Source organism: Chrysemys picta, chromosome 12 (assembly GCF_011386835.1).
Source record: "Chrysemys picta bellii isolate R12L10 chromosome 12, ASM1138683v2, whole genome shotgun sequence".
In the NCBI taxonomy this organism is placed as follows: Eukaryota; Metazoa; Chordata; order Testudines; family Emydidae; genus Chrysemys; species Chrysemys picta.
In genome coordinates, this window is record NC_088802.1 from 40,144,833 (window position 1) to 40,172,701 (window position 27,869).

Consider the following 27,869-nt stretch of genomic DNA (forward strand, 5'->3'; position numbering starts at 1 on the left):
CATTGGGGTCGGTTGGTGGCTTGCTCTTCCCAGCTTGTGATGTCCACATCAGTTTTCTTAAGATATGCTTTCAGTGTGTCTTTGTAGCGTCTCCTCTGGCCACCATGGATGAGCTGAGAGTAGAGGACTTGTTTTGGGAGGCAAGAGTCTGCATTCCGCACACAATGTCCAGCCCAGCACAGTTGGCACAGGAGGATCATTGCTTAAGTGCTGGTGACATTGGCTTTAGTGAGGATGCTGGCGTTAGTGCAGCGATCTTGCCACTTGACGCGAAAGATCTTCCGGAGGCGGCATTGGTGAGATCTCTCCAAACTCTTGAGGTGCTCTCAATAGGTCACCCAGGTTTCACATCCATAGAGGAGCGTAGGAACAACAATTGTCTTATAGACCTGGATCTTGGTGTCCTGCCGTAGATCAAGGTCCGTGAAAACACGTCAGAGCAATTTCCCAAAGGAAGCTTTTGCGCACTGGATCCTGTGCTGGATCTCACTGTCGATTTTTGCATTTTGAGAAAGTTGACTACCAAGGTAGCAAAAGTGCTCAACTGTCTCCAAAGTCAGGTTGATAGAGCACTTGAGTCTTCTCAATATTTAGTGAGAGTCCTAGGCTTCGGTAAGTTTGTGCAAGAAATTCCAGGTCATTCTCGGTGTGTGCGAGGATGACACAATCATCTGCATACTGAAGATCAATAATGGATACGCTGGCGACTTTAGACTTCGAGCAGAAACATCGAAGATTAAAGAGCTACCCATCCATTCTGTGTTGAATGTCAACTCCATTGGAGAGGTGATCTTTAACGAGGACCAAAATGACTGCTAAATAGATGGAAAACAGGGTTGGGGCAATAACACTGGTCTACAGTTTTTGAGAAGTCGTCTGCTTCAGAGATAAAATGTGCTATTTATTATGTATTTTGATGTGCTGAATTCAAATATGACAATTAAAACAACTGGCTACTGTTTCTAAGATATTTAAGTTTTTACATTTTATGTCTATGTATATTGTGTAGATAGTAGAGTTTTAATCATAAATTGTAAACCTAGGTCTTTTCATGTGTTTATGGTTGCTTTACATGATAATATTTCACCTGTCCTGTTTATGTAACACTTTAAAAATCAGCAAAAGGGTTATATAAATAAAATTTATTATGAAACAAAAGGCAAAAAAACTATTCTGTACATAGTTTAGTCCTATTCAGTGTCTACTCGGCGCTTCTTGGCTTGTCTCTTGTATTCATTAAATGGAGCATCTCTTGTCACTGTCCAGCAATAGTCTGCAAGCACTGATGGGCTCCATTTGCCCCGATAGCGTTTCTCCATTGTTGCAATGTCCTGGTGAAATCGCTCGCCGTGCTCGTCGCTCACTGCTCCGCAGTTCGGTGGAAAAAAATCTAGATGAGAATGCAAAAAATGTATCTTTAGTGACATGTGGCAACCAAGGCTTTTGTATGCCTTGAGGAGGTTTTCCACCAACAACCTGTAGTTGTCTGTCTTGTTGTTTCCGAGAAAATTTATTGCCACTAACTGGAAGGCTTTCCATGCCACGCAGTTCATGGTCAAATACATCATCTTGAAGAAGTTAACGAATCTGAGGACCAACAAAGACACCTTCCTTTATCTTAGCTTCACTTGATCTTGGAAATTTTCCACGGAGGTATTTGAAAGCTGCTTGTGTTTTGTCAATGGCCTTGTCTTCATCAGACCCAGCTTGATGTGTAAGGGTGGTAACAAAATCTTCCTTGATTCAACAAGTGGTGGATGCTGAACACTTTTCCTCCCAGGCTCCAATGACTGTCGGAGTGGCCAATCTTTCTTGATGTAGTGGGAATCTCTTGCACGACTATCCCATTCACCGAGAAAACAGCAGTACTTTGTGTATCCAGTCTGCAGACCAAGCAAGAGAGCAACAACCTTCAAATCGCCACAAAGCTGCCACTGATGTTGGTCATAGTTTATGCACCTCAAAAGTTGTTTCGTGTTGTCATAGGTTTCCTTCATATGGACTGCATGACCAACTGGAATTGATGGCAAAACATTGCCATTATGCAGTAAAACAGCTTTAAGACTCGTCTTCGATGAATCAATGAACAGTCTCCACAATGAACAATGTTGAGGGCTGCCATCACACCATTGATGTTGTTGCAGGCTACAAGATCACCTTCCATGAAGAAGAATGGGACAAGATCCTTTTGACGGTCACGGAACATGGAAACCCTAACATCACCTGCCAGGAGCTTCCACTGCTGTAGTCTGGAGCCCAACAGCTCTGCCTTACTCTTGGGTAGTTCCAAATCCCTGACCAGGTCATTCAGTTCACCTTGTGTTATGAAGTGTGGTTCAGAGGAGGAGGATGGGAGAAAATGTGGGTCCTGTGACATTGATGGTTCAGGACCAGAAGTTTCATCCTCTTCCTCTTCCTCGTCTGACTCAAGTGAGAATGATTCTGGTGCATCAGGAACCGGCAGTCCTTCTCTGTGGGGTACTGGGCGTATAGCTGATGGAATGTTTGGATAATGCACAATCCACTTTTTCTTCTTTGACACACCTTTCACAACTGGAGGCACCATGCAGAAGTAACAATTGCTGGTATGATCTGTTGGCTCTCTCCAAATCATTGGCACTTCAAAAGGCATAGATTTCCTTTTCCTGTTCAACCACTGGCAAAGATTTGTTGTACAAGTGTTGCAGCATATGTGTGGGGCCTGCCTCTTGTCCTGATCTCCAATTTTGCAGCCAAAATAAAGGTGATAGGCTTTCTTAACCATAGTGGTTATACTGCGCGTTTGTGATGCAAAAGTCACTTCACCACAAACATAGCAGAAGTTATCTGCACTGTTCACACAAGTACGAGGCATCTCTGCTCACTTTGGCTAAACAGAAATGTGTCCTTTTGCAAAATCAAACACTGACAAATAAGAGAGCACGACACTGTATGATTTCTAGAGCTGATATAGGGCAATTTGTTCAGCAGAGTGATGTAAGCTTCGTTATGATTGCATCATCCATGACTTCTAGGAATAACATGATGCAATTCATATCATGTATGACGCAATACCAGCTTCAGATTGCATCATTCATTGTTTTGCCTAAAAAGCAAGTACTGTCCAAACCTAGTCATAGATTTATTCATACATCCAGTCAAAGATGTATTTTAATAATTTCTGGTTTAAATTGAGATCCCTTCCCTTTATAACTCACTTATCCTCCGCCATTCCCAAGTCAAGGGTCGTATATACTGACCCAATAGCATATCTTGAAAACTAGAGCCAATCAACAATTTTAAGCATCATTTTCATTCTCAGTGACCCAGAATTAGTAAAGTTTGACTACATTTATTTCAGAAGCATTTTGGCTGTAGAGCAGTGTAATGCATCCTTGTTTAACTCCAGTTTTGATGATGAAAGGTTCCATCTCAAGGCCATTACCGAGAACCCTGGCAGTCATCTGATCATGGAGAAGCCTTAGGACCTTACTAAATTTTGGAGGGCAGCCAAATCTGTCTAGCACCTTCCACAGGACTTTGTGATTGACAGAGTCAAAGGCCTTTGTCAAATCGATGAAAGCCATGTACAGGTCCTGATTTTGATCCCAAGACTTTTCCTGGATTTGGCAGGGAATGAAGCTCATGTCGGTTGTCCCGCGAGATGGTCTAAAACTGCACAGAGATTCCGGCAATACTTCTTCAACAAGGGGAAGTAATCGGTTTAAGGAGATACACGCAAGCATTTTCCCTGCTGTAGATCGTGAGGCAATGCCTCAATAGTTTCCACACTCCAACTTATCAATGTTAGCATTTCTCAAGTCTTCTGGAATCTTCTCATTATACCAGATATGACGAAAAAGTTTGTGGAGCTTCCTTACCAGTTCTTCACCTCCAAACTTGTAGACTTCAGCTAGTCTAAGAGATAACAACAAGGCAGCAGGGCTGTTCTTAGTTTGCATAATGTCTCGTGTTATCTTTTGCTGTCCCCGAATAAGTTCTTTTTCATGTTGTTCAGTCGATAGTGGCATCAGAGACAGCTGACTCATGGTTCAGGAGTAACTCAGAATGCTCCTTCCATCTGGCTTTAATGGCTTTGCTGTCCTTAAAATACGTTGACCCATCTTGAGCTCGGAGAGGTGTGGGTCCATGGAAGCATGGACCGTAAATGGCCCTTATTGCTTGAAAAAAACCTCATGTCGTGTTTATCAGCATAAAGCTCAATCTCCATGGCCTTTTCTCGCCACCACTTATTTTTGATGTCATGGATTTTCCTTCGGGCTTCAGCCTTGAGTTGCTTGTATAACTTTTGTTTCTGCTCATGTGATATGTCATTTTGCCACATGCGATGAGCATTTCTTTTCTGGTCAAGCAGGCACTGAATCTCAGCATCGTTCTCCTCAAACCAGTATTGGTGATGGCAGGTGACATAGCCAATGGACTCAGCACATGCCGAGAGAATCACAGTCTTTGATCTCTTCCGGAAATTTCATTATCATCAGCTGTTGTAGGCATAGTGGCAAACTTCTCTTGGAGACACTGTTGAAGCTTCCCGAGTCACTGTATCTTCAAGGGACTTGACGTTCAATTTCTTTCGTACTGACAATAACATAATCTGACAACAACATAGTCAAGAAGGTGTCAATGCCTGGAGTGGGGGCGTCTCCAGGTGGTCTTATACTTCTCACTTTGTCTAAAGAGGGTGTTCGTGATGACCAGGCCATGTTCTACCCATTTGCTCAGGAGGAGGATGCCGTTGGAGTTAGCCTTTCCTATGCCTTCTTTTCTGATAGTGCCATTCCAGAGATCTGACTCCTGCCCAACTCTAGCATTAAAATCTCCAAGGAGAATGATCTTGTCCTCCTTGGGAATGTTGGTCAAGATCTGTATAGAATTGTTCCTTGATATCCTTGATAGACTCAAGCTTGGAGCATACGCATTGATGACAGCAGCAGACAGTTGAGATAGTAGCTGCAGAATTGCACCACTGTCTCAGTGCAGGTGCCAGACGACCATTAATTACCGTTGCCTACATGCAGATTCGTGGTTAGGGACTGCCAGCTTCACTAATTCTGTCCCCGTCACCACTAGTCCATCACTTCAGGGCTTGGAAGGTTCGAAAGATGTTATTTCCCGTGGTAGAAGCCTGCACATTATTATTATTATTTTTTATCGGGAAGCCAGTGCGTCTACAGTGACCACACAATCATGACAAGTTGGAGGTCTGGGGCCCAGTGGCAGGGAAAGTCCAAGACGACTGGAGATCTCCAACTTGCTGCAGCCTTCATCCGCTTTCACAGACGTTGAGATCCAAGAACCCTTTTCCACCTGATCCACCATTGAGGACTTGGGGGATAGGACCGTTCTTTGTTTGGGACCTCCCCTCTGACCTGTTCGCCTTGGGAGACCCTACCATGAACATAAAGCTCCCGATAACTTAGCTCTGAGGATCATTGGAACACGCAAGCCCCTTCACCACAACAAGGTGACCGTCCCCAAAGAGGTGTAATGACATTTGAAATACAGATACATAGTCAATATTCATAACTTCAGATCCAAAAAAGATACAGCATACAAATATTCAGCAAATCAGAACTGTTCAATGACACCTTACATGACCCATCTTGTACAAAATGCATAATTATGCCATAATCACACCATGTATTCATCATAGTAATATGATATAATGTCACACACACACACACACACACGTCCTTGCCTCCTCAGCAGTGTTCTAGGACCCAGGTCCTGAGTGCTTATTGATCCTAGTCAGGCTGATTTGTGTGTGGACAGAAGTAGGGCTTGGACTCAAACCTGAGTCAGAGCCCGGGCTTAATGTGCAGAGTAGACATACTCTGAGAAGTTGAAGGGAAGGGTAAGGGAGGAGAGAGAATGGGGATAAAAGGTCATGCCTGATCTTGAGATTTTTCTCTTCGAAGAAATCAGTGGGAGCTTGTGTGGAAGGTGGCAAATAGGTGGCTGGCATTGAAAGCATAGGAGTTAGTCAGGGTGGAGGAGTTGCTTTGCTAGGAAAACTGCACAATTAAAGCAGGAGACAACAAATATGTAGTAGAGAAAGTCATCCTTGTCATGAGATTTCTGCTAGAGATGACCGGGAGCCGGGGAAGCAGATGTTGATGGTTTACAAGGCAGACCTTACGATGGGAAAGGTGGGAAAAGGAGTTGAGAACAGAGGAGAGTTATAGAACGGAGAGTATCAGCAGCTATGTCCATAGAAGAAAAGGAAAGGCAGGGAAAGAGGGGGACTGAAAACAGAAGAGAAGTCACTGGCATTGATGGATTGGAAGTCTCAGAAGGACTAGTTGTTGGGGTGAAAGGCAGGAACAGATACTCTCTGTTACAAGACAATGAGACTTGAGTGATGTGGATGATCACCAGTCAGTTATATTTATGTGTAAGGCTGCGTTTTAGTCATGGAGGTCGCAGTAGTCACGGAATCCATGACTTCCAGCAGCTGTTGTGACTTCAATCTGCGGTGGTCGGGAGCTGCAGGGTCCCCCGCCGCCCTCTGGGGCAGGAAGCTGTGGGGTACCGCTGCCGCCTCTGGTGGCCCCTGGAGCTCTTAGCTGCATGGGTATCCTGCAGCACCCTGCCGCCGGCAGCAGCAAGGAACCTCCCAGCTCCCTGCCGCCAGGAGTGGCGCAGCAGGAGAACCCCCAGCTCCTGGCGGGCAGTGGTGGGGAACTCTCGGCTGCCGGGGATGGCAGGGAAACCACCAAGCTCCTGGCCGTTGTCAGGGGTGGTGGGCAGTCCATCTGCTGTGGAGGAACCCAAGCTCCTGGCCTCCCCCAAGGTGGTGGGGAACCTCCAGCCCCCGTGGGCAGCAGGGGATGCCCGGAGCTGCAGGCAGCAGGGGTAGCTTGCAGTCCCCAGCTGCTACAGGCAGCTCCTAGTAGTGTGGGGATCCGCAGATCCCCATTTTGTCAGGGTTCTGTGAATTTTGTCACGGCTTCTGTGAATTTTTCTGTTTTGCCTGTGACCTGTCCATGACTTTTACTAAAAAAATATCCATGACAAAATCTTAGCCTTATTTATCTGTGCTCAGTTATCATGCATTCCTAGATATATTCAGCCTGTAGCATGCTCCTGATTTGCCAACGTATGTTCACCCAGTACCTCATCTCTCCTGGTACACCACTGCTCAGAGTCATAGCTCATCTGAAATACTAAGCTCATTTTGCAAATTTCACTTCTCCACCATTGTTTTAAAAAGTATTATGTGCAATGTTTCCTAATGTATGGGGCACTGGTGCAAAGATCCTAAATGTTTTTGCACTCTCTATGTTGTTTCATCAACAACTGATGAGGGCTTCAGTTTAAATTACTCTGTTAATTGAAACCGACATCCTCTACTCCTGAGGGCATTCTGCGCCAAAAAATTAAAAATTCTGGGCATAATATTTTAAAATTCTGCAAAGTTCTGCAAATTTTATTTGTCAAATAAATGTGGAGGCTCCAGCACAGCATAGAGGAGCACAGGCCACTGGCTGCATAGAGGTGGGAGATCACTGTGCAGCCTCCCCCTCCCCACCCGGGGACACGGACTCAGCAGTGAGGCTGCACCCAACACTGACACAGCGCAAGGACCGGGCCTGCCCCAGAAACACCCAGGATCCTGCCCCACCGTGCCAGGTGTACCAGGTGTGGGCAGACAGCCTCAGTAAGGCAGGATCCAACTGTGGAGGGACTTAATGGGCGTTGGTATCAAGGTGCGGGTTGAGAGGGTTCTGTGTGGGGCAATCTCGGTGTGGGCACCTCAGTGGGGGATCTGGATGCACAGGAGCTTGTTGGGTTTTTTTGGGGTGCAATGGTAATGGACTCTGCAGGGGGGACCAGGTGAAGGTGGTTGGGGTTCAGCAGGGTGGGTCTGGGTGTGGGGGGAATAGAGCTCGGTAAGGGGGTCTGGTTGTGGGGGCTCACTGGGGGGGGTCCAGATGCTGAGTGAGTGGGGCTCAGTGGGGTGGTGATCCAGGTGCAGCTGGTTGGGACTTGGTGGGGTGGGGATCCGGGTGCGGGTGGCTCGTTGGGGTGGTCCAGGTGCAGGGGGAACGGGGCTCATTGGGGCGGGGGCAGAGTGAGACTCAACGAGAGGGTCTGGGTATGAGGAAGTCTAGATGCATGGGGGTTTGGGCGGATGGGAGAGCAGCTCCCTGTAAAGGGATCCCTCCCCATGCAGATGAAGAATGATGGGTGCAGGAAGCAGGGTGTGCGTGTGGGGGAGTTTGCATAGCTTCCTGCAGCTGGGGGAGAAATCTGGGGTTGAGTCTGACCCGGCCTCGGATGCCACGCAGGGGAAGAGGAAGTCCTTTCCTCCGCAGCCCAGCTGGGACTAGCAGATGAGCCCGGCGCAGGGTAGGAGCCACCATCCGGGTCTTCCCCAGTCCCACCCCCTGCCCCACAGTGTTTTACCTCTCTGCTGGCTGCCCTGGGCACTTGAAACATACTGCTGGGCAGGTCACATGACTGCTCTTGGGGCTTCCCTTTGCTTCCCTGTCAAAAAGTCATTTTTCTGCGGGGAAGCAAAGAAATCTGCAGGGGCATAAGTTCTGCACGTGCGCAGTGGTGCACAATGCCCCAAGGGGTAATCCTCCTATGGTTGTGAAGATCAGCTATGTCCTTATTTTTTTAAATATTTGACTTTGAAACTTATTTTCTCTCCATTTCTGTACAGTACTTTAACTTTAGGGATTTTGCTTTAGGCAAATGGCATGGAATCATATGTTTTACAGATACTTCAAATAAGTCTATTGAAAACACGTCTGTTTTTATACAGATGCTATTACTTAGTTTTATGAGTTCTCTGTATATTTTTTCAGACCTTCAGGGTTTTTTTTATTAACAAGTTATCAAATACCCAAAAGTCAGCATGGCCATTTTATATAATGTAGTTATCATTTTAGTAAAAAGTCTTTACATTATTAATGCAGTGCTCTGTACTGATGTCATAAGAAGGTGAAATCTGAAAAGTACATCATAAAAAGTAGGCTTCAAAACAGTATTTAAAAAGAAGCTCTGTCAGACTGAGGTTGAGTAAGAAGACATTTAAGCACACATTGAAACGAGAAGGGATGAAAAGACTGGGGTGGAGAGCCTGTAATAAAAATTGATCTGATACGAAGATGAGACTTACAGTATTTTGGGAAAACACACTTTTGTCTAACCATTGAATAATATGCTAACAGTGTATATAAATGAAGGCAGTATCTTCATCTTGGGGTCCTCATGGCAAGAGCCAAACCATTTTTTGACTTTCTGTAATTTCTTACACCATCTGCAGGGTTTCCCAAGAGTGGAGTCCAGACAAACTATCCAAAGTATATATTGTAAAGTATAGGAGAACAGGAAATGTGAAAAACACTGATTAAATTACTTATTTCTGGAACTGTCTTAGACTGAGAAAAGATGACTGGAGTCTTTCGGAGAAGAAAATCTACTGGTGGTAGGGTCCTTTAGGTCTGGGGAAGGAACCTTGTTCCAGTCTCATTTCATGGAATTATAGCCTCATATACAAAGGCTGGAGTGCATTAAACCTTGCCCACTTGTCTGCAGATGTAGAGGGTCCTCTTGGAGCAGAACCATTCCAGTATTCAAACTGAAGGTGGGCAACAAGGTGAATAGAGCCTATAGAGAGGGTGTGGTGATGTGTTCCATGGGGTAAGAGTCAAGGAGTCTTCCCAGCTTTGAAGACACTGTGTGCGTGGAGAAGGATTTGGATTTAAGGGTCAAAGCCTGGTCTCACTTAAGTCAAAAACTCCCATTGATTTGGTACTGAAATTTGTGCCCATTTCCATAAGGACAGCTATTGATGTGATAGAGGGGACTGTAGGAATTGTACTCTCTAGGGAAGCTGTGTGGCTTAGCTGATATGGCATTGGACTGAAACATGGGTTCTGTGCCTGGTTCAGCCACTGGCCTGCTGGGTGACTGTGGGTAAGTCGCTTTCCCCTCCTTTGAAATCGGGATAATGATACTGATCTTTGTAAAGTGCTTTGGGATCTACTGATGGAAAAGCCCTATGTTAAGGGCTAGGTGATATTTTAAAACTGAGTTAAAAGGAAACACACTTAAGTTCAGACCTCCCATAGCAGCCATGGTTCCATATGGTCTAACAAGATTTATATAGATAGTGCTATAACAGCACCACTGGGGATCTAGGAAGATGCAGAAATAATAGATTTTTAAAAAGCCTAGTTTTGAGAGCAGTTGTTAATGTCAATATAGGAATGAAGGCTTAAAAACAGAATGTTTAGTGCTCTCAAAATTGGAAAGTATAATCAAATTAAATACTGTTCTCAGTTTTCTTGAATTTTATGTGCTTCTAGGAGGTTAAAAAAGGAAGATTAAAATAAAATATTTAATTTGTAAATAGTAATATGCAAGTCTCACTCTTGGAAATGTGATTTCTGACATGCTCATCACTGTGGGAGCGTATAAGTTATCAAGGTTTCCTCATAAAATGTTGGTTTCCAACTGATGGCAATAAAATATTTCTGGATGACATAATTGCAAAGGAGTTTTTCCAGTATCAAAATTAGGAATTATTTTTTGTCTGAATCAACAGCCACTCAATAGATAGCAAATAAATTTCACTGTTTTATAATATATCCATTTATGATGGGTAGTTATCTACCAACTTCCTCTGATCACATGCCTGGATATGTGAAGTTCTAAGATAAATCATATTCACACCTTGAGGAAGCCCATGAAATGTATTCATATGAGCAGAGCAGACTACTGCATTTGTCTTTAGAATACATGGACTGCAGATAGGGCTTTGGAAGGTACTGCAGTATAGATATTACACAAAACTAGAAACATTTAATTCTAAGCTGAAGAGCTGCTTCAGCCAACTAATATATTGTTTAGGCAACACTTTTTAAAAAAATCACTCACCTACAGAGTAGGAATTTTTCCTGGATGAGTGTCATTCACTTCTGTAGAACCAAAACTGTCATCAAAAACGAAAAAAAGTTCGAAGACAGCTTTTCAAATGTGAACTAGGTATAAACTGATGCAGTGCTGACTTGTAAATCTGCACACACAGCTCCAGTGCTCTTCTCCCCTCCCTCCCCCCGCCCGATGGAGCAGAGTGAAAATAGACCAGAACGTTGTCATTTTTCACTGCTGCTATTGGGTATGCTATACGTAACAGTGAAATAGGTAAAGATCACATTCTGCTATGACTTAAGAAAGTTATGAGCAACAGCGAACTGGAGCTGTTCTTGTTGGAAGAGGACCCCAAAACTGAGATTGGGGAGAAAGATTACCAGAATCACCTACCATTGTCCTTGTCACAGCAGAGAGAAGGCTCTGGAATTGGGATGAAGGAACAGAGTATGCCCTTTGGAAATATATCGTATACCTGCTACCTGCAGGTTACAGTAAATTGAGCCACTGAATATGGTACATGGATATCACCCTATTAGAAAACCCAACAATTGGGTGGGGGGGGAGTACATGTTTTTTTCATTGCCATTTCCTGTGGGATGATGGGTTCCTGATCTTCATGTATGCATCTTATTCAGTAGTCTGGTTGAGTACCTGGTAAATTTTTCAAGCTCCATATATGTATAAGGGGCTACAAGGGTGAGTGAGGTGAGGGGTGAAGGGGTACCCTGATATAGGTTGGGGAGAATGGGGGAAATGGGTAGGGAAGAAGCCTGGTGCAAGGAAAGATTTGGGAGAATGAAAAGAAAATAAGGGAAAGAGGTAGAGCACACGTAAGGAACAAAAGAAAAAAGATATAAGGAGGTGAGGGTGGAGAATGAAAAAGAGGAAGCTGTCACTGACCCGAGAGAGACATAAATTAGGTTTTAAACATTAGAGACAAAATGGATGATGTAATATTCTTTTTATTGGACCAACTTGTGTTGGTTAAAAAGGATGATAAGCTTTCAAGCAACAAAGAGCTCTTCACGAGAACGAATGGATATAAACTGGCCGTGGGGAAGTTTAGGCTTGAAATTAGACGAAGGTTTCTGACCGTCAGAGGGGTGAAATATTGGAACAGCCTTCCGAGGGAAACGGTGGGGGCAAAGGACCTGTCTGGTTTTAAGATTAAGCTAGATAAATTTATGGAGGGAATGGTTTAATGGGATAACATGATTTTAGTCAAAGGAACAGCGTGCCATGACAGGTAAATAGTATAATGGCTAATGAGGGTCTGGCTGGAGAATCTTGCCTACATGCTCGGGGTTTTACTGATCGCCATATTTGGGGTCGGGAAGGAATTTTCCTCCAGGGTAGATTGGCAGAGGCCCTGGAGGTTTTTCGCCTTCCTCCGCAGCATGGGGCAGGGATCTCTAGCTGGAGGATTCTCTGCTAATTGAAGTCTCTAAACCACAGGATTTGGGGTCTTCAACAGCAGAGTCAAGGGAAAGGGTAGGGACGGCTTTGTGGCCTGCATCATGCGGGAGGTCAGACCAGATGATCATAATGGTCCCTTCTGACCTTAAAGTCTATGAGTCTATGAGGTTTTGTCAAATAGAAAATTGATTGACAATATCTATCTTAAATGCAATGTGCAGTAAACTGCGCAGAACTGATTTATTCCTTTAAATTCTAAGGGGTACAGCTTTGGGGGTTATGGTGTTACAAACATATTCCATTTTATTTTTAACCCTGGCTAGTAGGCTTAGTTGTCAAAGTGTAGTTGTTGGGTACATATTTTAAGCCCTGTTATTATGCAATTTCTTAAGTCATTGTTTAAAGTTCTTTCTCTCGTGAACCAACTTGTTTCATTGTTAGTGTCAATCTGAAATTCATTGTTACATCTGATAGATTTTTCAGGAGAAAAGCATGTGTGTGTTCAGGTGAGGAGGAGAGGGGGAAGGATGACTTTTTGTGTACAATCATTGGGTATTACATCACAAGCTAACAGTTTTGCTGCAATACCTGTACTTTTGCCAGTAGATGTCACTATGGTGAAAAATATCAGAGCTTAGTAGACAAAGGAGATAATTTGCTAAATGAAAATTTACCATTTAAAAGTGGATTGGAGGAAAAATAGTTTTTTTTCCTTTAAGAATTTTTTTCAGCAATTAAAAATGAATGTATTACTGATCAGAGCATCTGTGCTTTTGACCTAGAATTTTTATTTCTCAGATGAGTTGGGTAAGCTCTTGCATTTGTATCTGGTTCCAGGAGGCGGTGCTTATGTATGGGCATGCTAATATTCTCTGTTTTATCAAAAAAGCATTTACTGTTTCAAGGTTGCTTTAATAACTTCTGTTTCTCTGCACAGCATACATGTGCAGGGATTTGGACATCAAGAAAGTGGCTTCATTAAGGTTGATTTGGAGTGGGGAGCAAGATGGGGGGGAAAAAATTGCCCGTATGATTGGCTGGGAGAATAGCTCTGAATTATGGAATCCATCTGTTTCCTGTAATGAATTCATAAACCCATCAAACAATGACCCGAACAAATTGTGGAAGAAAAAAAAATACATTGGCATGATGTTTAACGTAGTGAGGCATTGGCATTGTATAATCAAAAATTCTTTTCACATACAATAGTTTGTAGTGGAGCTGCTGTGTTTAATAGATGCTGTAAATAAATCCTGTCACAGTAGAAGCCAAGAATGCATTTCTGGTTTTAACTATTCCTGTTCCAGAACGCCTTTTTAAAAAAATAAAAAACGGTATTAGAAATGCCAGTTTGGGCAACTGGGGGCCATGGGTGTAGAATTCTGTAGCATAGTGGAATGTTAATGATCCTGCTAGAAATCAGTATTTTGTGGCTTAACCAGTTTCTGTCATTTATTCATATTCTTTCCTCATGTCACAGAAATGTACCTAAAAATTGTTGTACTAATTGAAATCTGGTAGACTGATCCTATTCATTACATCAATACAATGGTTTATAATACTTTTTGTATAGTTGGGCTTCCTCAGAGATTGTAATCATTAAAAAGCATATGCAGTAATTATTGGATTTGTGTGTAAAATTGGATTAAGACATTTAGATACCAGTTAGTAGTGAGTAATTATTACTAGCAAGCAATTTTTTAGTATCTGAAGATTTTAGTATGTAGTAGAACAGTGGTTCTTCTTTGAGTGCTTGCTCATATTGATTCCAATTAGGTGTGCGCGCGCTGCGTGCACGATCATCGGATAAATTTTCTACCCTAGCAATACCCGGTGGGTCGGCTGTGGAGCCCCCTGGAGTGGCGCCTTCATGGCGCTGGATATATACCCCAGCCGATCCAGCGCCCCCTCAGTTCCTTCTTACCGCCCCTGACGGTCGTTGGAACTGTGGAGCACGGCATAGCTGTTCTCCACTCTCCCTAGCTTATCCTGTAATTCTTATAGATAGTTGTAGTTATAGTTGTAGTATATTCTTAGATTGTTGTTGTTAGTTGATTATTTTAAATAGTTGTAAATAGTTAGTGGGGGTTAAGGGGATATTTCTCCCCCCTTTTCCCCCAGCGCATAGCTGGGCTCATGCCCAAGGCTCCTGGCTTTAAGCCGTGCGTGTCCTGTGCTAAGCCTATGCCAACGGGAGATCCGCACGACTCGTGTCTGAAGTGTTTAGGAGAGTCCCACCAGACAGATAAGTGCAAAATCTGTAAGGCTTTCAGACCCAGGACTAAAAAGGAGCGGGACTTTAGACTCAAGCAGCTCCTCATGGAGGCGGCACTTAGCCCAGATCCTCCCTCGGCGTGCCAAGTTCCAGCACCGAGCGCCTCGGTGCGCAGCGCCCCGGCGGCACCTACCGGTACTACACCACGAGCAGACACAGATAAGGCCTCACGGCACCGTCCTCCCTCGGCACTGCGTCCGCCACAAGCGCCTCGGCGCCATTCCCTGTCTCTGGGACATAAGAGACCCCGCAAGACACAGGAGGCCGCTGTCCTACAGGCAACGGCTCCCCCGGTACCGGTGGTAGAGCCGCATCCGCCTTTAGAGCGCCATAAGACGCAAGTATCTTCTACACCGTTGACTCCGGCACTGGGGGTAGGGCCGTTGAGTCCGATGCGGACTGGCTCACCGCCTCGGCCCGTGGTGCAGCCCTGTCTTCCATCTACTCCGGAGACCTTTGCGACGGGAAAAGACCTCATCGCTCTCACGGAACCGGCGCTGTCTCAACCCGTGGCACCGCCCGCTCTTCGGACCGTGCAATCCAGGGGTAAGCCTGCCCTGGTACGCCCGCCGTCTCCGAGTGTGGACTCATGGCACCGCTCCAGGTCTCGAAGCAGGTCACGACGCCGCTCGCAGTCCCGGTGCCGACTTCCACCCCGGCACCGGTCGTACTCGCGGCCTAGGTCTTCTTCACGGCACCGATCGACGTCTCGGCACCATCAGGACCATCGGTACCGGTCGGAATCTAGACGTAGTTCTCGGCACCGGTACAAGCGCTGCTCCAGTTCGAGGGGCCACTCCCGGCACCACGTCTACAGGCGGTCGTCTTCATCTCGGTCCAGATACGGATCTCGGCACCGACATGGCCAGCGGCACCGATCTCGATCACGGTACCGCTCACCGGCACCGCACAGGGACCGCTCGCCTACGGACCAGCACCGATCGGCACTGTACCGGACCGAGCCGATGCAGCCGCGTTCCGCACCGCCCTGGCCCTCGAGATCAGCGTCTCGCTCATCCAACGGGGCTTCACGATCAGCATACCCTCCCCAGGGTTAGGCTGCTGCTGATTTGGGTCACTGGCAGGAGGGGGCAGAGGACCTCGCGCAGGACCCTACGCATTGGTCTTTCTGGACCCCATGGGCGTATCACCAGGCACAAGGGGCTCCGCCATCGGCCTCTCGCTCGGCACAATCCGAGCCCAGAGTCCCGGAGGCCACCATCTCCCGTCCTCCCCCAGGGGGCATGGAGGCTCCCGTGCCTACACCACCTCAGGCCCTAGACCCCGGGGCAGGAGATCCTCTGCTTCAGGGACCCTTAGAACCGGATACTCATTTGGACCCCTTGCCCTCGGAGGCATCCTCCTCATCTTCCCCGGATGAGGCGCTGGCGGGCAGAACAGCCTCAGGCCCGCCCCCAATAGATCTTCGTGCCCACCAAGACCTATTACGTAGGGTGGCACGTAACATGGACCTCCAGGCGGAGGAGATAGTAGAGGTGCAAGACCAGGTGGTGAGCATCCTGTCGGCTGATGCCCCATCCCGAGTGGCATTACCACTGATTCGTACGATTCAGGCTAATGCCACTACCATATGGCAAACCCCTGCCTCCATTCCACCCACTGCCAGAGGGGTAGAGAGAAAGTACTTCGTACCCTCCAAGGGCCATGAATACTTATACACGCACGCTCCACCGTGTTCACTAGTCGTGTCCTCGGTAAACACAAGAGAGCGTCATGGCCAGCAGGCGGCAGCGCCCAAATCGAAGGACGCTAAACGCTTCGATTTGTTCGGGCATAAGGTGTACTTGGTGGGGGGTCTGCAGCTCAGAGCCGCGAACCAACAGGCGCTCTTGAGCCGCTACAGTTACAACTCATGGAACTCCATGGGTAAATTCAAAGAGTTGGTTCCCCAGGACTCCAGGGAGGAGTTCGGGGCCTTAGTGGAGGAAGGTAAGAAGGTGGCTAGGACCTCCTTACAAGCCTCCCTGGACATAGCGGACTCGGCCGCCAGGACACTAGCATCTGGCATAGCCATGCGACGCGTCTCCTGGCTCCAGGTTTCAGGCTTACCGCCAGTACTGCAGCAGACCCTGCAGGATCTACTGTTCGAGGGCCAGGGGTTATTCTCGGACAAGACGGACTCTCGATTGCAGAGCCTCAAGGATTCGAGAACCATCATGCGCTCCCTGGGGATGCATGTCCCAGGGCCCCAGTGCAGACCCTTTAGGCCCCAGCCGTAAAGGTTCTACCCTCCCCCGCCTCATCCGAGACAAGACTTTGCCAGAAGGCGGGGACGAGGCGGTAGACGAAGGTCGACCGGCCCTCAACCCGGTCAGAACCAGGGCCTGCCTAGGCCAGCTTCAGGTCCTAGACAAAACTTTTGAAGGTGCGCTTGAGGACGGCGCCCCAGCCACTACCCAGGATCCATCTCCCTCCTTTCGGGATCGCCTCTCCCGTTTCCACCGTGCTTGGTCCCTTATAACCTCGGACCGCTGGGTCCTTCGCACGGTGGAGAGGGGATACGCTCTCCAGTTTTCTTCGTTCCCCCCCTCCCACCCCCTCCCCATCCCTCTTCAGGGACCCTTCTCACGAGCATCTCCTTACACAGGAGGTTTTTGGCCTCCTCTCTATGGGGGCCATAGAGGAGGTTCCCCCAGAGTTAAGGGGCTGGGGATTCTACTCTCGCTACTTCCTGATCCCCAAAGCAAAAGGGGGTCTACGTCCCATTTTAGACTTACGCGGACTCAACAAATTCATAGTAAAGTTGAAGTTCTGCATGGTCTCCTTGGGGACCATCATCCCTTCCCTGGATCCTGGAGACTGGTTCGCCGCCCTCAACATGAAGGGCGCATATTTTCATATAGCAATTTACACCCCCCCCCCCACAGGCGCTTCCTTCGATTTGTAGTAAACAAGGTGCACTACCAATTTGCCGTCCTTCCCTTCGGCTTATCCGCGGCTCTGAGAGTGTTCACCAAATGTATGGCTGTCGTGGCAGCATACCTTCGTCGACAAAGGATACAGGTGTTCCCATATCTAGACGACTGGCTGGTGCGCGGCCGCACCAGGGAGCAAGTTCAAGCTCACGTCCAGATAATACTGCAAGCATTCCACGAGTTAGGCATTCTACTCAACAAAGAAAAGTCCACTCTGGAGCCAACCCAGAGAATAGAGTTTATCGGGGCAGTCTTAGACTCCAGACTCGCCCGATCTCTTCTACCAGACAATCGGTTTCACACCATCACAGGCATCATCCGAGATCTCCAGGTCTTCCCAATTACCACAATAGGGAGGTGCCTCGGCCTGTTGGGACACATGGCCTCTTGCACTTACGTAACCAGGCATGCCAGACTTCGGCTTCGCCCACTTAAGGCCTGGGTATCGTCGGTGTACCGTCCTTATCGGGACAACCTGAACATGGTGGTCACGGTACCGAACTCGGTCCTGACCTCTCTCACCTGGTGGCTGGATCACAAGGCGGTTGGCGCAGGAATGCCGTTTCACGCCCCACAACCCTCCGTGCACCTGGTCACGGACGCTTCATCTCTCGGTTGGGGCGCTCAACTCAGAGAGCACCACACCCAGGGCCTGTGGACCACATCCCAATTAGCTCTGCACATCAGTGTTCGAGAGCTGATGGCCGTGCATCTAGCCTGTCAGGCATTTCTTGGTCTCCTGCACGGCTGTTGCGTGTCAGTCCTCACAGACAACACCACGGCCGTGTTCTACATCAACAAGCAAGGAGGAGCCCAGTCGTCTCTCCTATGCCAAGAGGCCATTCGCCTGTGGGAGTTCTGCATTGCCCACTCGATACATCTCATGGCATCGTTCTTCCCTGGAGTCCAGAACACTCTAGTGGACCGTCTCAGCAGATCCTTCCAGACGCACGAGTGGTCGATTTGCCCAGACATCATCAATTCCATCTTCCAGAGGTGGGGATTTCCCCAGGTAGACCTGTTCGCATCTCGAGCCAACAGGAAGTGCCACGTGTTCTGCTCCCTACAAGGACGATCTCCGGGCTCCCTGTCGGACGCTTTCCTTCTGATGTGGAAAGACCAGCTGTTCTACGCTTTTCCTCCATTCCTACTGGTCCACAGGGTACTGCTCAAGCTACGCAGAGACGAGGCACGTCTCATTCTAGTCGCTCCAGCTTGGCCAAGACAGCACTGGTACACCACGCTTCTGGAGCTATCGGTTCAAACTCCGATCACGCTTCCCTTGTGCCCAGACCTGATCTCTCAGGACCACGGCCGACTCTGTCACCCCGACCTGCAATCGCTCCACCTCATAGCGTGGATGCTCCATGGTTAAATTGGACAGAGCTACAATGCTCACAACCCGTGCAACAGATTCTGCTGGGAAGTAGAAAGCCCTCTACACGGACCACTTACTTAGCCAAGTGGAAACGGTTCTCCTGTTGGTGCGCGCAGCGGGCTACGGCCCCCTTGCAGGCGTCAATTCCCTTTATACTCGAATATCTCCTATCCCTGAAACAGCAGGGCTTGGCGATATGTTCAATCAGGGTTCACCTGGCCGCTATATCGGCGTTCCACCCAGGAGAACTCGCTTCCTCGGTCTTCTCTAACCCGGTGGTCGTTAGATTCCTCAAGGGCTTAGACCAGATGTACCCACAGCAACGCCAACCCGTTCCAGCGTGGGATCTTAACCTGGTTCTCTCCAAGCTCACAGGGCCCCCGTTCGAGCCATTGGCTACCTGCTCACTCCTGTACCTATCTTGGAAGACAGCCTTCCTGGTAGCCATCACTTCAACAAGGCATGTTTCTGAAATCAGGGCGCTTATGTCTGAGCCTCCATACACAGTTTTCCATAAAGACAAGGTGCAGCTTCGCCCCCACCCTGCCTTTCTTCCCAAGGTAGTTTCACCTTCTCATGTGACCCAGGATATATTTCTCCCGGTCTTCCATCCTAAGCCGCACGCCACCTGTCAAGACCAGCGTATGCATTCCTTGGAGGTACGCAGGGCCCTGGCTTTCTATATTGAGCGTACAAAGCCGTTTAGGAAGACGACACAGCTCTTCGTTGCAGTGGCCGAACGGATGAAAGGCTTTCCAGTCTCCTCACAACGTCTCTCCTCTTGGATCACGTCCTGCATTCGTGCTTGCTACGACCTGGCCGGTGCCCCGACATCGCGCCTCACCGCCCACTCCACGAGGGCTCAAGCCTCTTCGACTGCCTTCCTGGCTCGAGTCCCGATCCAGAACATTTGTAGAGCTGCGGTTTGGTCATCGGTCCACACCTTCGCCGCTCACTATGCACTGGTACAGCAGTCCAGAGACGATGCTGCATTCGGATCAGCGGTTTTGCACACAGTGATGTCTCACTCCGACCCCACCGCATAGGTAAGGCTTGGTAGTCACCTAATTGGAATCGATATGAGCAAGCACTGGAAGAAGAAAAAACGGTTACTCACCTGTTGTTCTTCGAGATGTGTTGCTCATATCCATTCCAAACCCGCCCCCCGTCCCCACTATCGGAGTAGCCAGCAAGAAGGGACTGAGGGGGCGCTGGGTCGGCTGGGGTATATATCCAGCGCCATGAAGGCGCCACTCCAGGGGGCTCCACAGCCGACCCACCGGTTGTTGCTAGAGTAGAAAATTTCTCCGACGATCGTGCACGCAGTGCGTGCACACCTAATTGGAATGGATATGAGCAACACATCTCGAAGAACAACAATTACAAAGGTGAGTAACCGTTTTTTCTCAAACTTTTTTTCATGGACAACTTGAAAATTGCTGAGGGTTTTGGCGGACCACTTAATGAACTTTCCAAATGTTGTTTGTACTGTTAGCTAACTATTGTAAAGTGCTTTGGATAAAAGCGCTATATTAAAAAAAAAAAAGTAGTAGTAATTGTATTTTGTTCTACAAATAAAAGCACACAACTCATATTTTAATATCAGTAATCTTACCTTCTATTGCGATGGATGTGCCCTCTCTCCCCCACCATGGCCGCCATAGAGCTGAGGCTGGGAAGGGGGGGAGGAGTCTCTCCCTCTCTCTCTCCAACCACAACAGCCTCTGAGCTGGGGCAGGGAGGAGGGCCGTCTCTCTCCGGTATCTGTAGCCCTGGAGCTGGAGAAAGTTGCCTCTTTCTCTGGCTGCCGCAGACCTGCACATCCCAAATTCCCCCCACCCCCTCTTCTCACCCCACTGCCCCCTCCCACCAACCCCGTATTTCTCTCTTCTCCCCCCCCCCCCCCCCCCCAAGGACACCACCTCACCTTACATGTGCATCTTCTCCACATGGGTGGCCCTTCATTCTCTCGTGTGCGGCTTCCGAGGTGCGAACCTTAGAGGGAACTATCTCTGGACCACCTGAATGGAGCTCACGGACCACAATTTGAGTACCTCTGTAGTAGAAAATACATCTACATCACATAAATCTAAAGTGCTGGCAATATTTTCTTGTATTTTTTAAAAACATGCTTGTTTTTGTGTTTGGCAGAATTCTTCCATTTATCTCTTCAATGAAGTTTTAAAATTGAGTTATTTAAGAGCACAGTATTACAGATTATCATTTAAAAAAAACCCAATATATTACTTTAGAAAAGATGGCTTGTGGTGGTATAAATGACATCATGAAAAGGCTAGACTTAATTTTCTGTATTTCAAACAGTTGATCAAATGACAACAGCTGTGAAAGTATAATACCTTCCAGTGAAAGGTTTGACAGGCAGCTTCTTCTGGTGCTGGCAAGGTCTCTCTATAGATTGGCTCTTGGGGCTGATTAAATGTATGGTGCAACAATGCTTCCATGTCCTAGTCAGCCTCCACTGACCACAAACATTGCCATGTTGTATGAAAAAGAATGCTCTCTGGTATGCTTTCAGCCTAAGGTTTGCTAAAATAATATGCCTTTGTACATTGTTGGTACATTTTGCAAAGAACATCCATCATTTCAAAAATGTGCCTGTTGGATCAAGGAAGGTGCTTTCAAGCTCTTGACAGTTTGTACGGTAGTTATGAGGTTTGCTGCAGTACATGAAGAATTAGCAAAGCTAATGAAGTTACAGCAGCAGGCATTTTCCCACAATGCAGTAGCAAATCAGCATTGCTGCTTAGATGCTGCGGAAGACTGCTCTACTGAATAGTATGTTGAGAGTTTTTGAAGAGCTTGTTACAATTTGTAGTCATTTTAAAAATACATTCTCCAAATAATTATTGCTGCATTTGATACCCAAAATGAAGTGTTCCATACCCATACCCTGAAATGTAGATCTTGTACAGAATTTTGGAGTTAAGCCATTTTCTAGATCCTTCATATGCCTTGCTTTAATTAATCTTAGTGGTGTAATTAAATGTTTGTCTTCCAAATGCCATGATTACTATGTTCATCTATTTTTTGGAAGGATGTTAATTTTATTGTTTAAATATTACTTTTTGTTATTAGTTTAAAAGATAGAGATATTTTGACATTCAAAATAAAAAGCACTTTTATGTTTTGTAAAATTATTAAGTATTAATTTATGGAAATACTTTCATTCTAAAACAGAAGCATGATTGATCCCTCCATTCCCTTTTTTCTTTATATGTTCTGCCAGGACTTTCATAGTTATAGGCAAACATTGTTTGTAAAACCAAAATTAGGCAGCTGCTGCTATAGCTTATTTATTTAAAATTCTTGGTTAAGAATTCATTTAAAGCAATCATTTTCATGTCGATTATTCTGTGCTATTAGTAGTTATATGTATCAAATATTATTTCTGTCAAATGTATATGCACATACTTATAAATATCAGATGCTATGGTTTCTATATAGTGTTTACCCCTGAGAATATGCTGCTTTTCCAAATCAAAAATCCGTCTTGCCATTTCACATTTTAAACAATGCAAATTTCAAATAACTATTGTTCTTTGGGAAAATCTGTGGGGCTGGGGGGGCATCTGATTTCTTGCCATCATGACCAATGTTGGGGTTAGTTCTGCCAAAGAAACTTCCTTTTGGGGTGCATCCACACTAGAAAAAAAAATCTGTTGTTGGTTTGTTTTTAAACCACATGGTAAAATCCTAGTGAGGACAGGGCAGTGTGTCATTTTAACACATGAGTAGGTCAAGGTAGACAATAGGCCCTTCCTTAGTTACCATGTGTTAGTTAGCACATGGTATCTCCACCCTCCCTTCACCATACACACGCTTTTTTCATAGTGAAGACAATGTCTACCCCTTGTCTACACTGCCACTTTACAGCGCTGAAACTTTCTCACTCGGGTGTGAATGAACACCCTCCTGAGCGATTCAAGTTTCAGCGCTATAAAGTCGCAGTGTAGACAGAGTACCAGCACTGGGAGCAGTTCTCCCAGCGCTGGTAGCTACTACCCTCGTGGGGGTGGGATTTTTACAGCTCTGGGAGAGCTCTCTCCCATCACTGATGCCGCGACTACACGGCCATGTTAAAGGGCTGCTGCTCTTAGAGTAGTTTCAAGAGTACTGAGTGAGCCAGGAGCCCTAATCTCTGCTCTGCCCTTGCATCATTTTGTGGCCTTGGGCAAAGTCATTTAGAGCTTGATTTTCAGAGGAGTTAAGAACCTGCAGTTTCCACAGGAGTTCTGAGCACTCAGCCACCTGTGAAAATCAGGTTCTTAACCTTTCTGTGTCTGGTCCTCATTTGTATAAAATGGGAATACTTACATTCCTCTCAGGGGTACTATAAGGGATTAGTTAATTTGTACAGAACTTTGAAATTAATAATATAGTAAATGTTCTTTTGAGTCATCTCAATAACCAACACTAGGCAGCTTATCAGATCAGGTTGAAAAGACAAGCATTTAGATACAAGTTCTGAGTACAGGTATGTCTTAAATGATGTAGCCTTCTCAAAGGCAGGATGGCAGGTGGAAGTACTGTGACCTTCTTCATATTCTCTGTATAGTATGTTAGATAGCTGCCTGTACAGTGTCTATTGTTAACAAGTAGAAGCTATGCTTTTTCTAACAGTACTTCTGCAGAGAGCTTGCCTGAAAGTCATTTCCTCAGGGACTACAGTCAAGTGAAAGAACCAATTTAATTCATACTGTACACTGTAAGCTTCTTAAAGGTCAGCTAAAATGGCAAAATCTACAGTAAAGTAGTGAGATGCATTAAAACAAAATGAGAATATTTTGGATCATGTGGGAAACTTGGTGAAACTAAAAACGATTTATGCTGTAAAAACAAAAGCATTTGCATATAAGTGATTAATGTGTTTTTAAATTCATATTTGAAGATGCATTATTCTATTTTTCATAGGTTTCTCTTTCCCCATAAAATTTTCAGTTGCAGGATCTGAGAGTGTTGGTTTTTAAAATGGACTTTTGCATTTTAGAAAAGGCAAGAGTTTTTTTTCCTGTACATTGAAATTTATTTAGAAATTATTAATACATTTCCTTTATGTTCTAGTTTATTTTTTATTTTAGAAATAAGTTTATATAAAATTATCCAGACTCCAAAATGAAATGTAGATTCATTGTTTAAAAGTTACTTAGATTGTACGTTCTTTGTGGCAGGTACTGTCTTGTTATGTATTTGCACAGCACCAGTGGGGTCCTGGTAGGGTGACCAGATGTCCCAATTTTATAGGGACAGTCCAGATATTTGGGGCTTTCTCTTACATAGGTGCCTATTACCCCCCACCCTCTGTCCTGATTTTTCACACTTGCTATCTGGTCACCCTAGGTCCTGGTCCATGACTGGGGCTACTTGGTGTTATGATAATATCTATATAGTCAGATTCTGGAATTGTCACTCTGTCTCTCTTTGAAGCCTTATTGGATACGAGCTTGCCAAACCAGTTTGTCGGTCCTCATCAGTGAAGTGCATAGCCCTCAGACCACTATCAAATCTGGTCAGAGGGCAGTCGTCAGTGAACAATGTCTGTTTGAGTCAGTGTGGCATGTTAGAAAACAGTTACAAGCATGGTCAGAGTTCTTTCTGTTTAGAATGTCACTACGTTGAATCATCGCTGGTATTCATGGTGTGTTACTATCTGGCTTTCTAGTTCTCAGTCATTTTCAGCTTTTTTTATATACAACTTTACAAGTTGCTCTCATGCGACAGCAGAGGCTTTCAGCTGCTAGTAAATAATAGTGAGGAGTGGAGTTTTGATGATTCCTATCACTTTTCAAACATATTAACTTATTTTACACATGCGAAAGCAGCACTTAGTTATTGAAACTGCTCTCAAAACTCTTATGACACCTAAACACTGTTTACACTGTAGGGTTGCCAGTGTAGGGTTGTCCTGTATTATAAGGGGAACCCCTTATTTAAATGAAAAATTGCCTGTCCCGGATTAATTCAGTACAGGATGCCTTTTATCCTGTATTTCGTCCTCTGCCTGCTCCCTCCCCTTTTGTAGGCACATATATATGTGCTGAGGATGAAACAGCCAGAGTTCATTGGCTGCGTCTTCCATCATTAAAAAAATTCTGATTGGTTGGCCTGTACAATAGGAGGCAGGGCTATAGGGGTTGCTGTCAGTCAGGAAGGCTCTCTATACTGCAGGCAAGGTAGCTGCTCTTAACTGAGTCAGGAGGCAGCAGCACAGGACCCGGTTGCACGGGGAGCTGGGGTGAAGGGAAGTTGGGTTGAAGGAATGTGGCTACTGCATAGTGGGACAGAGCAACAGTTGTCAGGGCAGATTTCTTGGTTCTAGTGCCGGGCAGAGGGCTAAGCCCTCCCCCTGACACATCCCATCTGTGCTGCCCTCCTTTTTTCTCCTCCCCAGTCCCCAAAACCCTGGTCATTAGGGACATCTGAGGTCTGACCTGTATTTTTAAATGCAGCGTTTTCAACCCTAGTTTACAATATGGATGCATAACAGACTTTCCAAGGATGGCTAAAGCCAAAAGCCAAAACACAGGGGCTGATCATGGGAATGGGCTGGCTGTGAAGTGTCTAGGTTCAATTTTAAGCAAACCATGATTTTGTAGTTTAGTCAACATTTTTCTGATTAACCAAAAGAAATTTCCTGCCTGTTCTGCAGAGGCTGCCCAATGACTTCACTGAATCAGTGCATTTCCCAGCTACAAGCCACAACCTCTCCTTAGCTAATATCACTCTCTTGATCTTACTCTGGTCCTCAGCATCCTATTCCTCCATCAGAGTGGAGGTTGCAGCTTTGAGCCCCTTCCTAGTAGACTTTACACTATTAAGGATTCTGTGCCAGTCTTTGTTGGCGGAATCTGGTGCAGTTGGGTGAGTTTTGGCCTCATTACTTCAGGTAAGATTAGTACGGTGTGATTGTCAGATATAAATCTGGAGTACAGGATTTAGATGCACAGCAAGATTGGGATATGCTCAAATGACTGATATAAATAAAAAGATTTGGTTAAAGACAACCAGAAAACAAAGGCTTAGTATGTCTACATAATAAGCTTTTGGATAATTTTTGAAGTAGCTTTTCCTGAATTATTAGATTAAAAATGTGTAAAATTACTTACGGTTCAAAGCATCATGGCTGTAAACAATGTGACGGTTATATATTTATGTGGAATCTCACCAAACATTAGGAGAAGTGACTAAACTTAAAAGACAATGGGCCAATCAGACATACACAATGGCTTATAACTAGGGTTGGAAGGATTAGATTTTTATCATAATGTCAGTTTCACTGTACAAACACAAACTGATGAAAAAATATTGCGATTGATGATTATCAAAATTTACAGATAGGCAAAGTAGGAAAAATGCTTCTTGAGAACTTAGTTTGATTTAAGAAAATCTACTTTGTATATTTTGACATGTGGTTGTGTTTTACTGGTTATAATTTTTTGAATCTGTGTTTACTATCATTAAATAATTGTCTGACTCGCTATAATTTCCACAACTATGAACATTTAAATCTATAAAAAGCTGAAAAATGCTTAAAATAAACATAGCTACTATCCATTGAAATGATAAAAAAAAAATTGAATTCGGCAAAGCCTGCTTATAATTCAAAGTCTAAATGAGTACTCTATCCCAAGAGTAAATTGCCCCTGCTAAAGAGAGGACTGTCTTATCAGCTGTACAGAAGAGAGATTTGTTATAGTAACTGTGAAATAAATGGCTCAAAGATTGGCAATGCATTTTTCCCACACAGAGGATATTGAGAATTTTTCATGATTTTGAGAATTTAGTATTATGCTTACTTAACTGGTATTTATTGGGGGAAGTTTTGTCTTTGGCTTAAATTTAGAAACTGGTAATCAAGGAGGAGATAAAAGTGGGGATAGCCCTAAAAACCACAAGTGAAACTGATTTAGTGATTTAAATCTAAAAGATTTGTGGAGAGCAATAAAGTTTATATATAAGGATTATATTCTGTGAATCTATTATTTATTTAGTATTTTATTTCTATTTATGTACATTTATTTCTGAAGTATATAAGATATATTCAGATAAATCTTTTCTGACTATCCTATGAACTACTCAGTACATTTATAGAAGCTAGTGCTCTTTCTATAGTGCTGTCATACTGTGCCTTGGTCTATCCATCTGATGCCCAGAAAATGTAAGATAACACAAACATTGGAGAATCAGTACTTCTCTTTCAAAAGGCAAAATCTTTATCACCCAAATTGAAGATACTCTTAGCAGGTTAATACTAATTCAACAAATCCACATTCACTTGTACTGCATGGAAAACATCTATTTTGGATCAACTCTGCAATTTAAATAGAATATCTCTCCTATTGTAGTCAGCAAGGAAAAAAGGTCTCTGCTACTATTCATGATATGAAAAAAACTAATTTGGTATTATCAATACATATATTGTTGTTGATTATCCTTACAGCCATTCCCTTCTGTGTGCCTGCAAAATATCTTCAAAAGTGCAAAATATGATGTATGGCTTTTGTATAGAAAATGGGGTAGTGAATTTAAACTTAATCCTATGACTAGAAATGTTTTTTGGACTACTATATTAGACTACTATTTAGAAAAATGTCCTTGACTTAGAACTATGCATAGAGAAACAACTGTTGATTTTTGTAAAACATTGGATATGTTGTTATGAACTATGTGCTCTTAGTTATGAATTAGTAGAGTGATTGGAAAACTTGGCATTTTTGTATGAAAGTGCAAAAAAAAAATCCAGAGAAATGTGGTCTGCGTTACATAGAATACATGTAATTTATTCTTTCCAACCAAATGAAATAACTGAATAAATCCATCTTATTCGTGTGTTTAAAACAGACCTCATAATTTAAAACATTTTCTAATTATGTATGCATGATCAGTTTATAAACAAACTGCACATGCATACACATGAATGCAGACACAATACATAGTATGTGCAAGTACATCTTAA

The 27,869-nt window shown here is 44.9% G+C and overlaps 2 protein-coding genes across 24 annotated transcripts in view; both read left to right on the forward strand.

The window, feature by feature from the left end:
• The window catches only part of TNRC6C (trinucleotide repeat containing adaptor 6C), a 380,854-nt gene that overhangs the window by 243,979 nt on the left and 109,006 nt on the right, over window positions 1-27,869 (forward strand). The window lies entirely within an intron of this gene.
• LOC135974494 (uncharacterized) lies at window positions 1,532-27,617 on the forward strand. Its single transcript, XM_065562730.1, has 2 exons — window positions 1,532-24,121; window positions 24,254-27,617. Exon 1 carries the CDS (start codon window positions 15,826-15,828, stop codon window positions 16,819-16,821), a length of 996 nt encoding a protein of 331 aa, XP_065418802.1. The 5' UTR covers window positions 1,532-15,825; the 3' UTR covers window positions 16,822-24,121; window positions 24,254-27,617.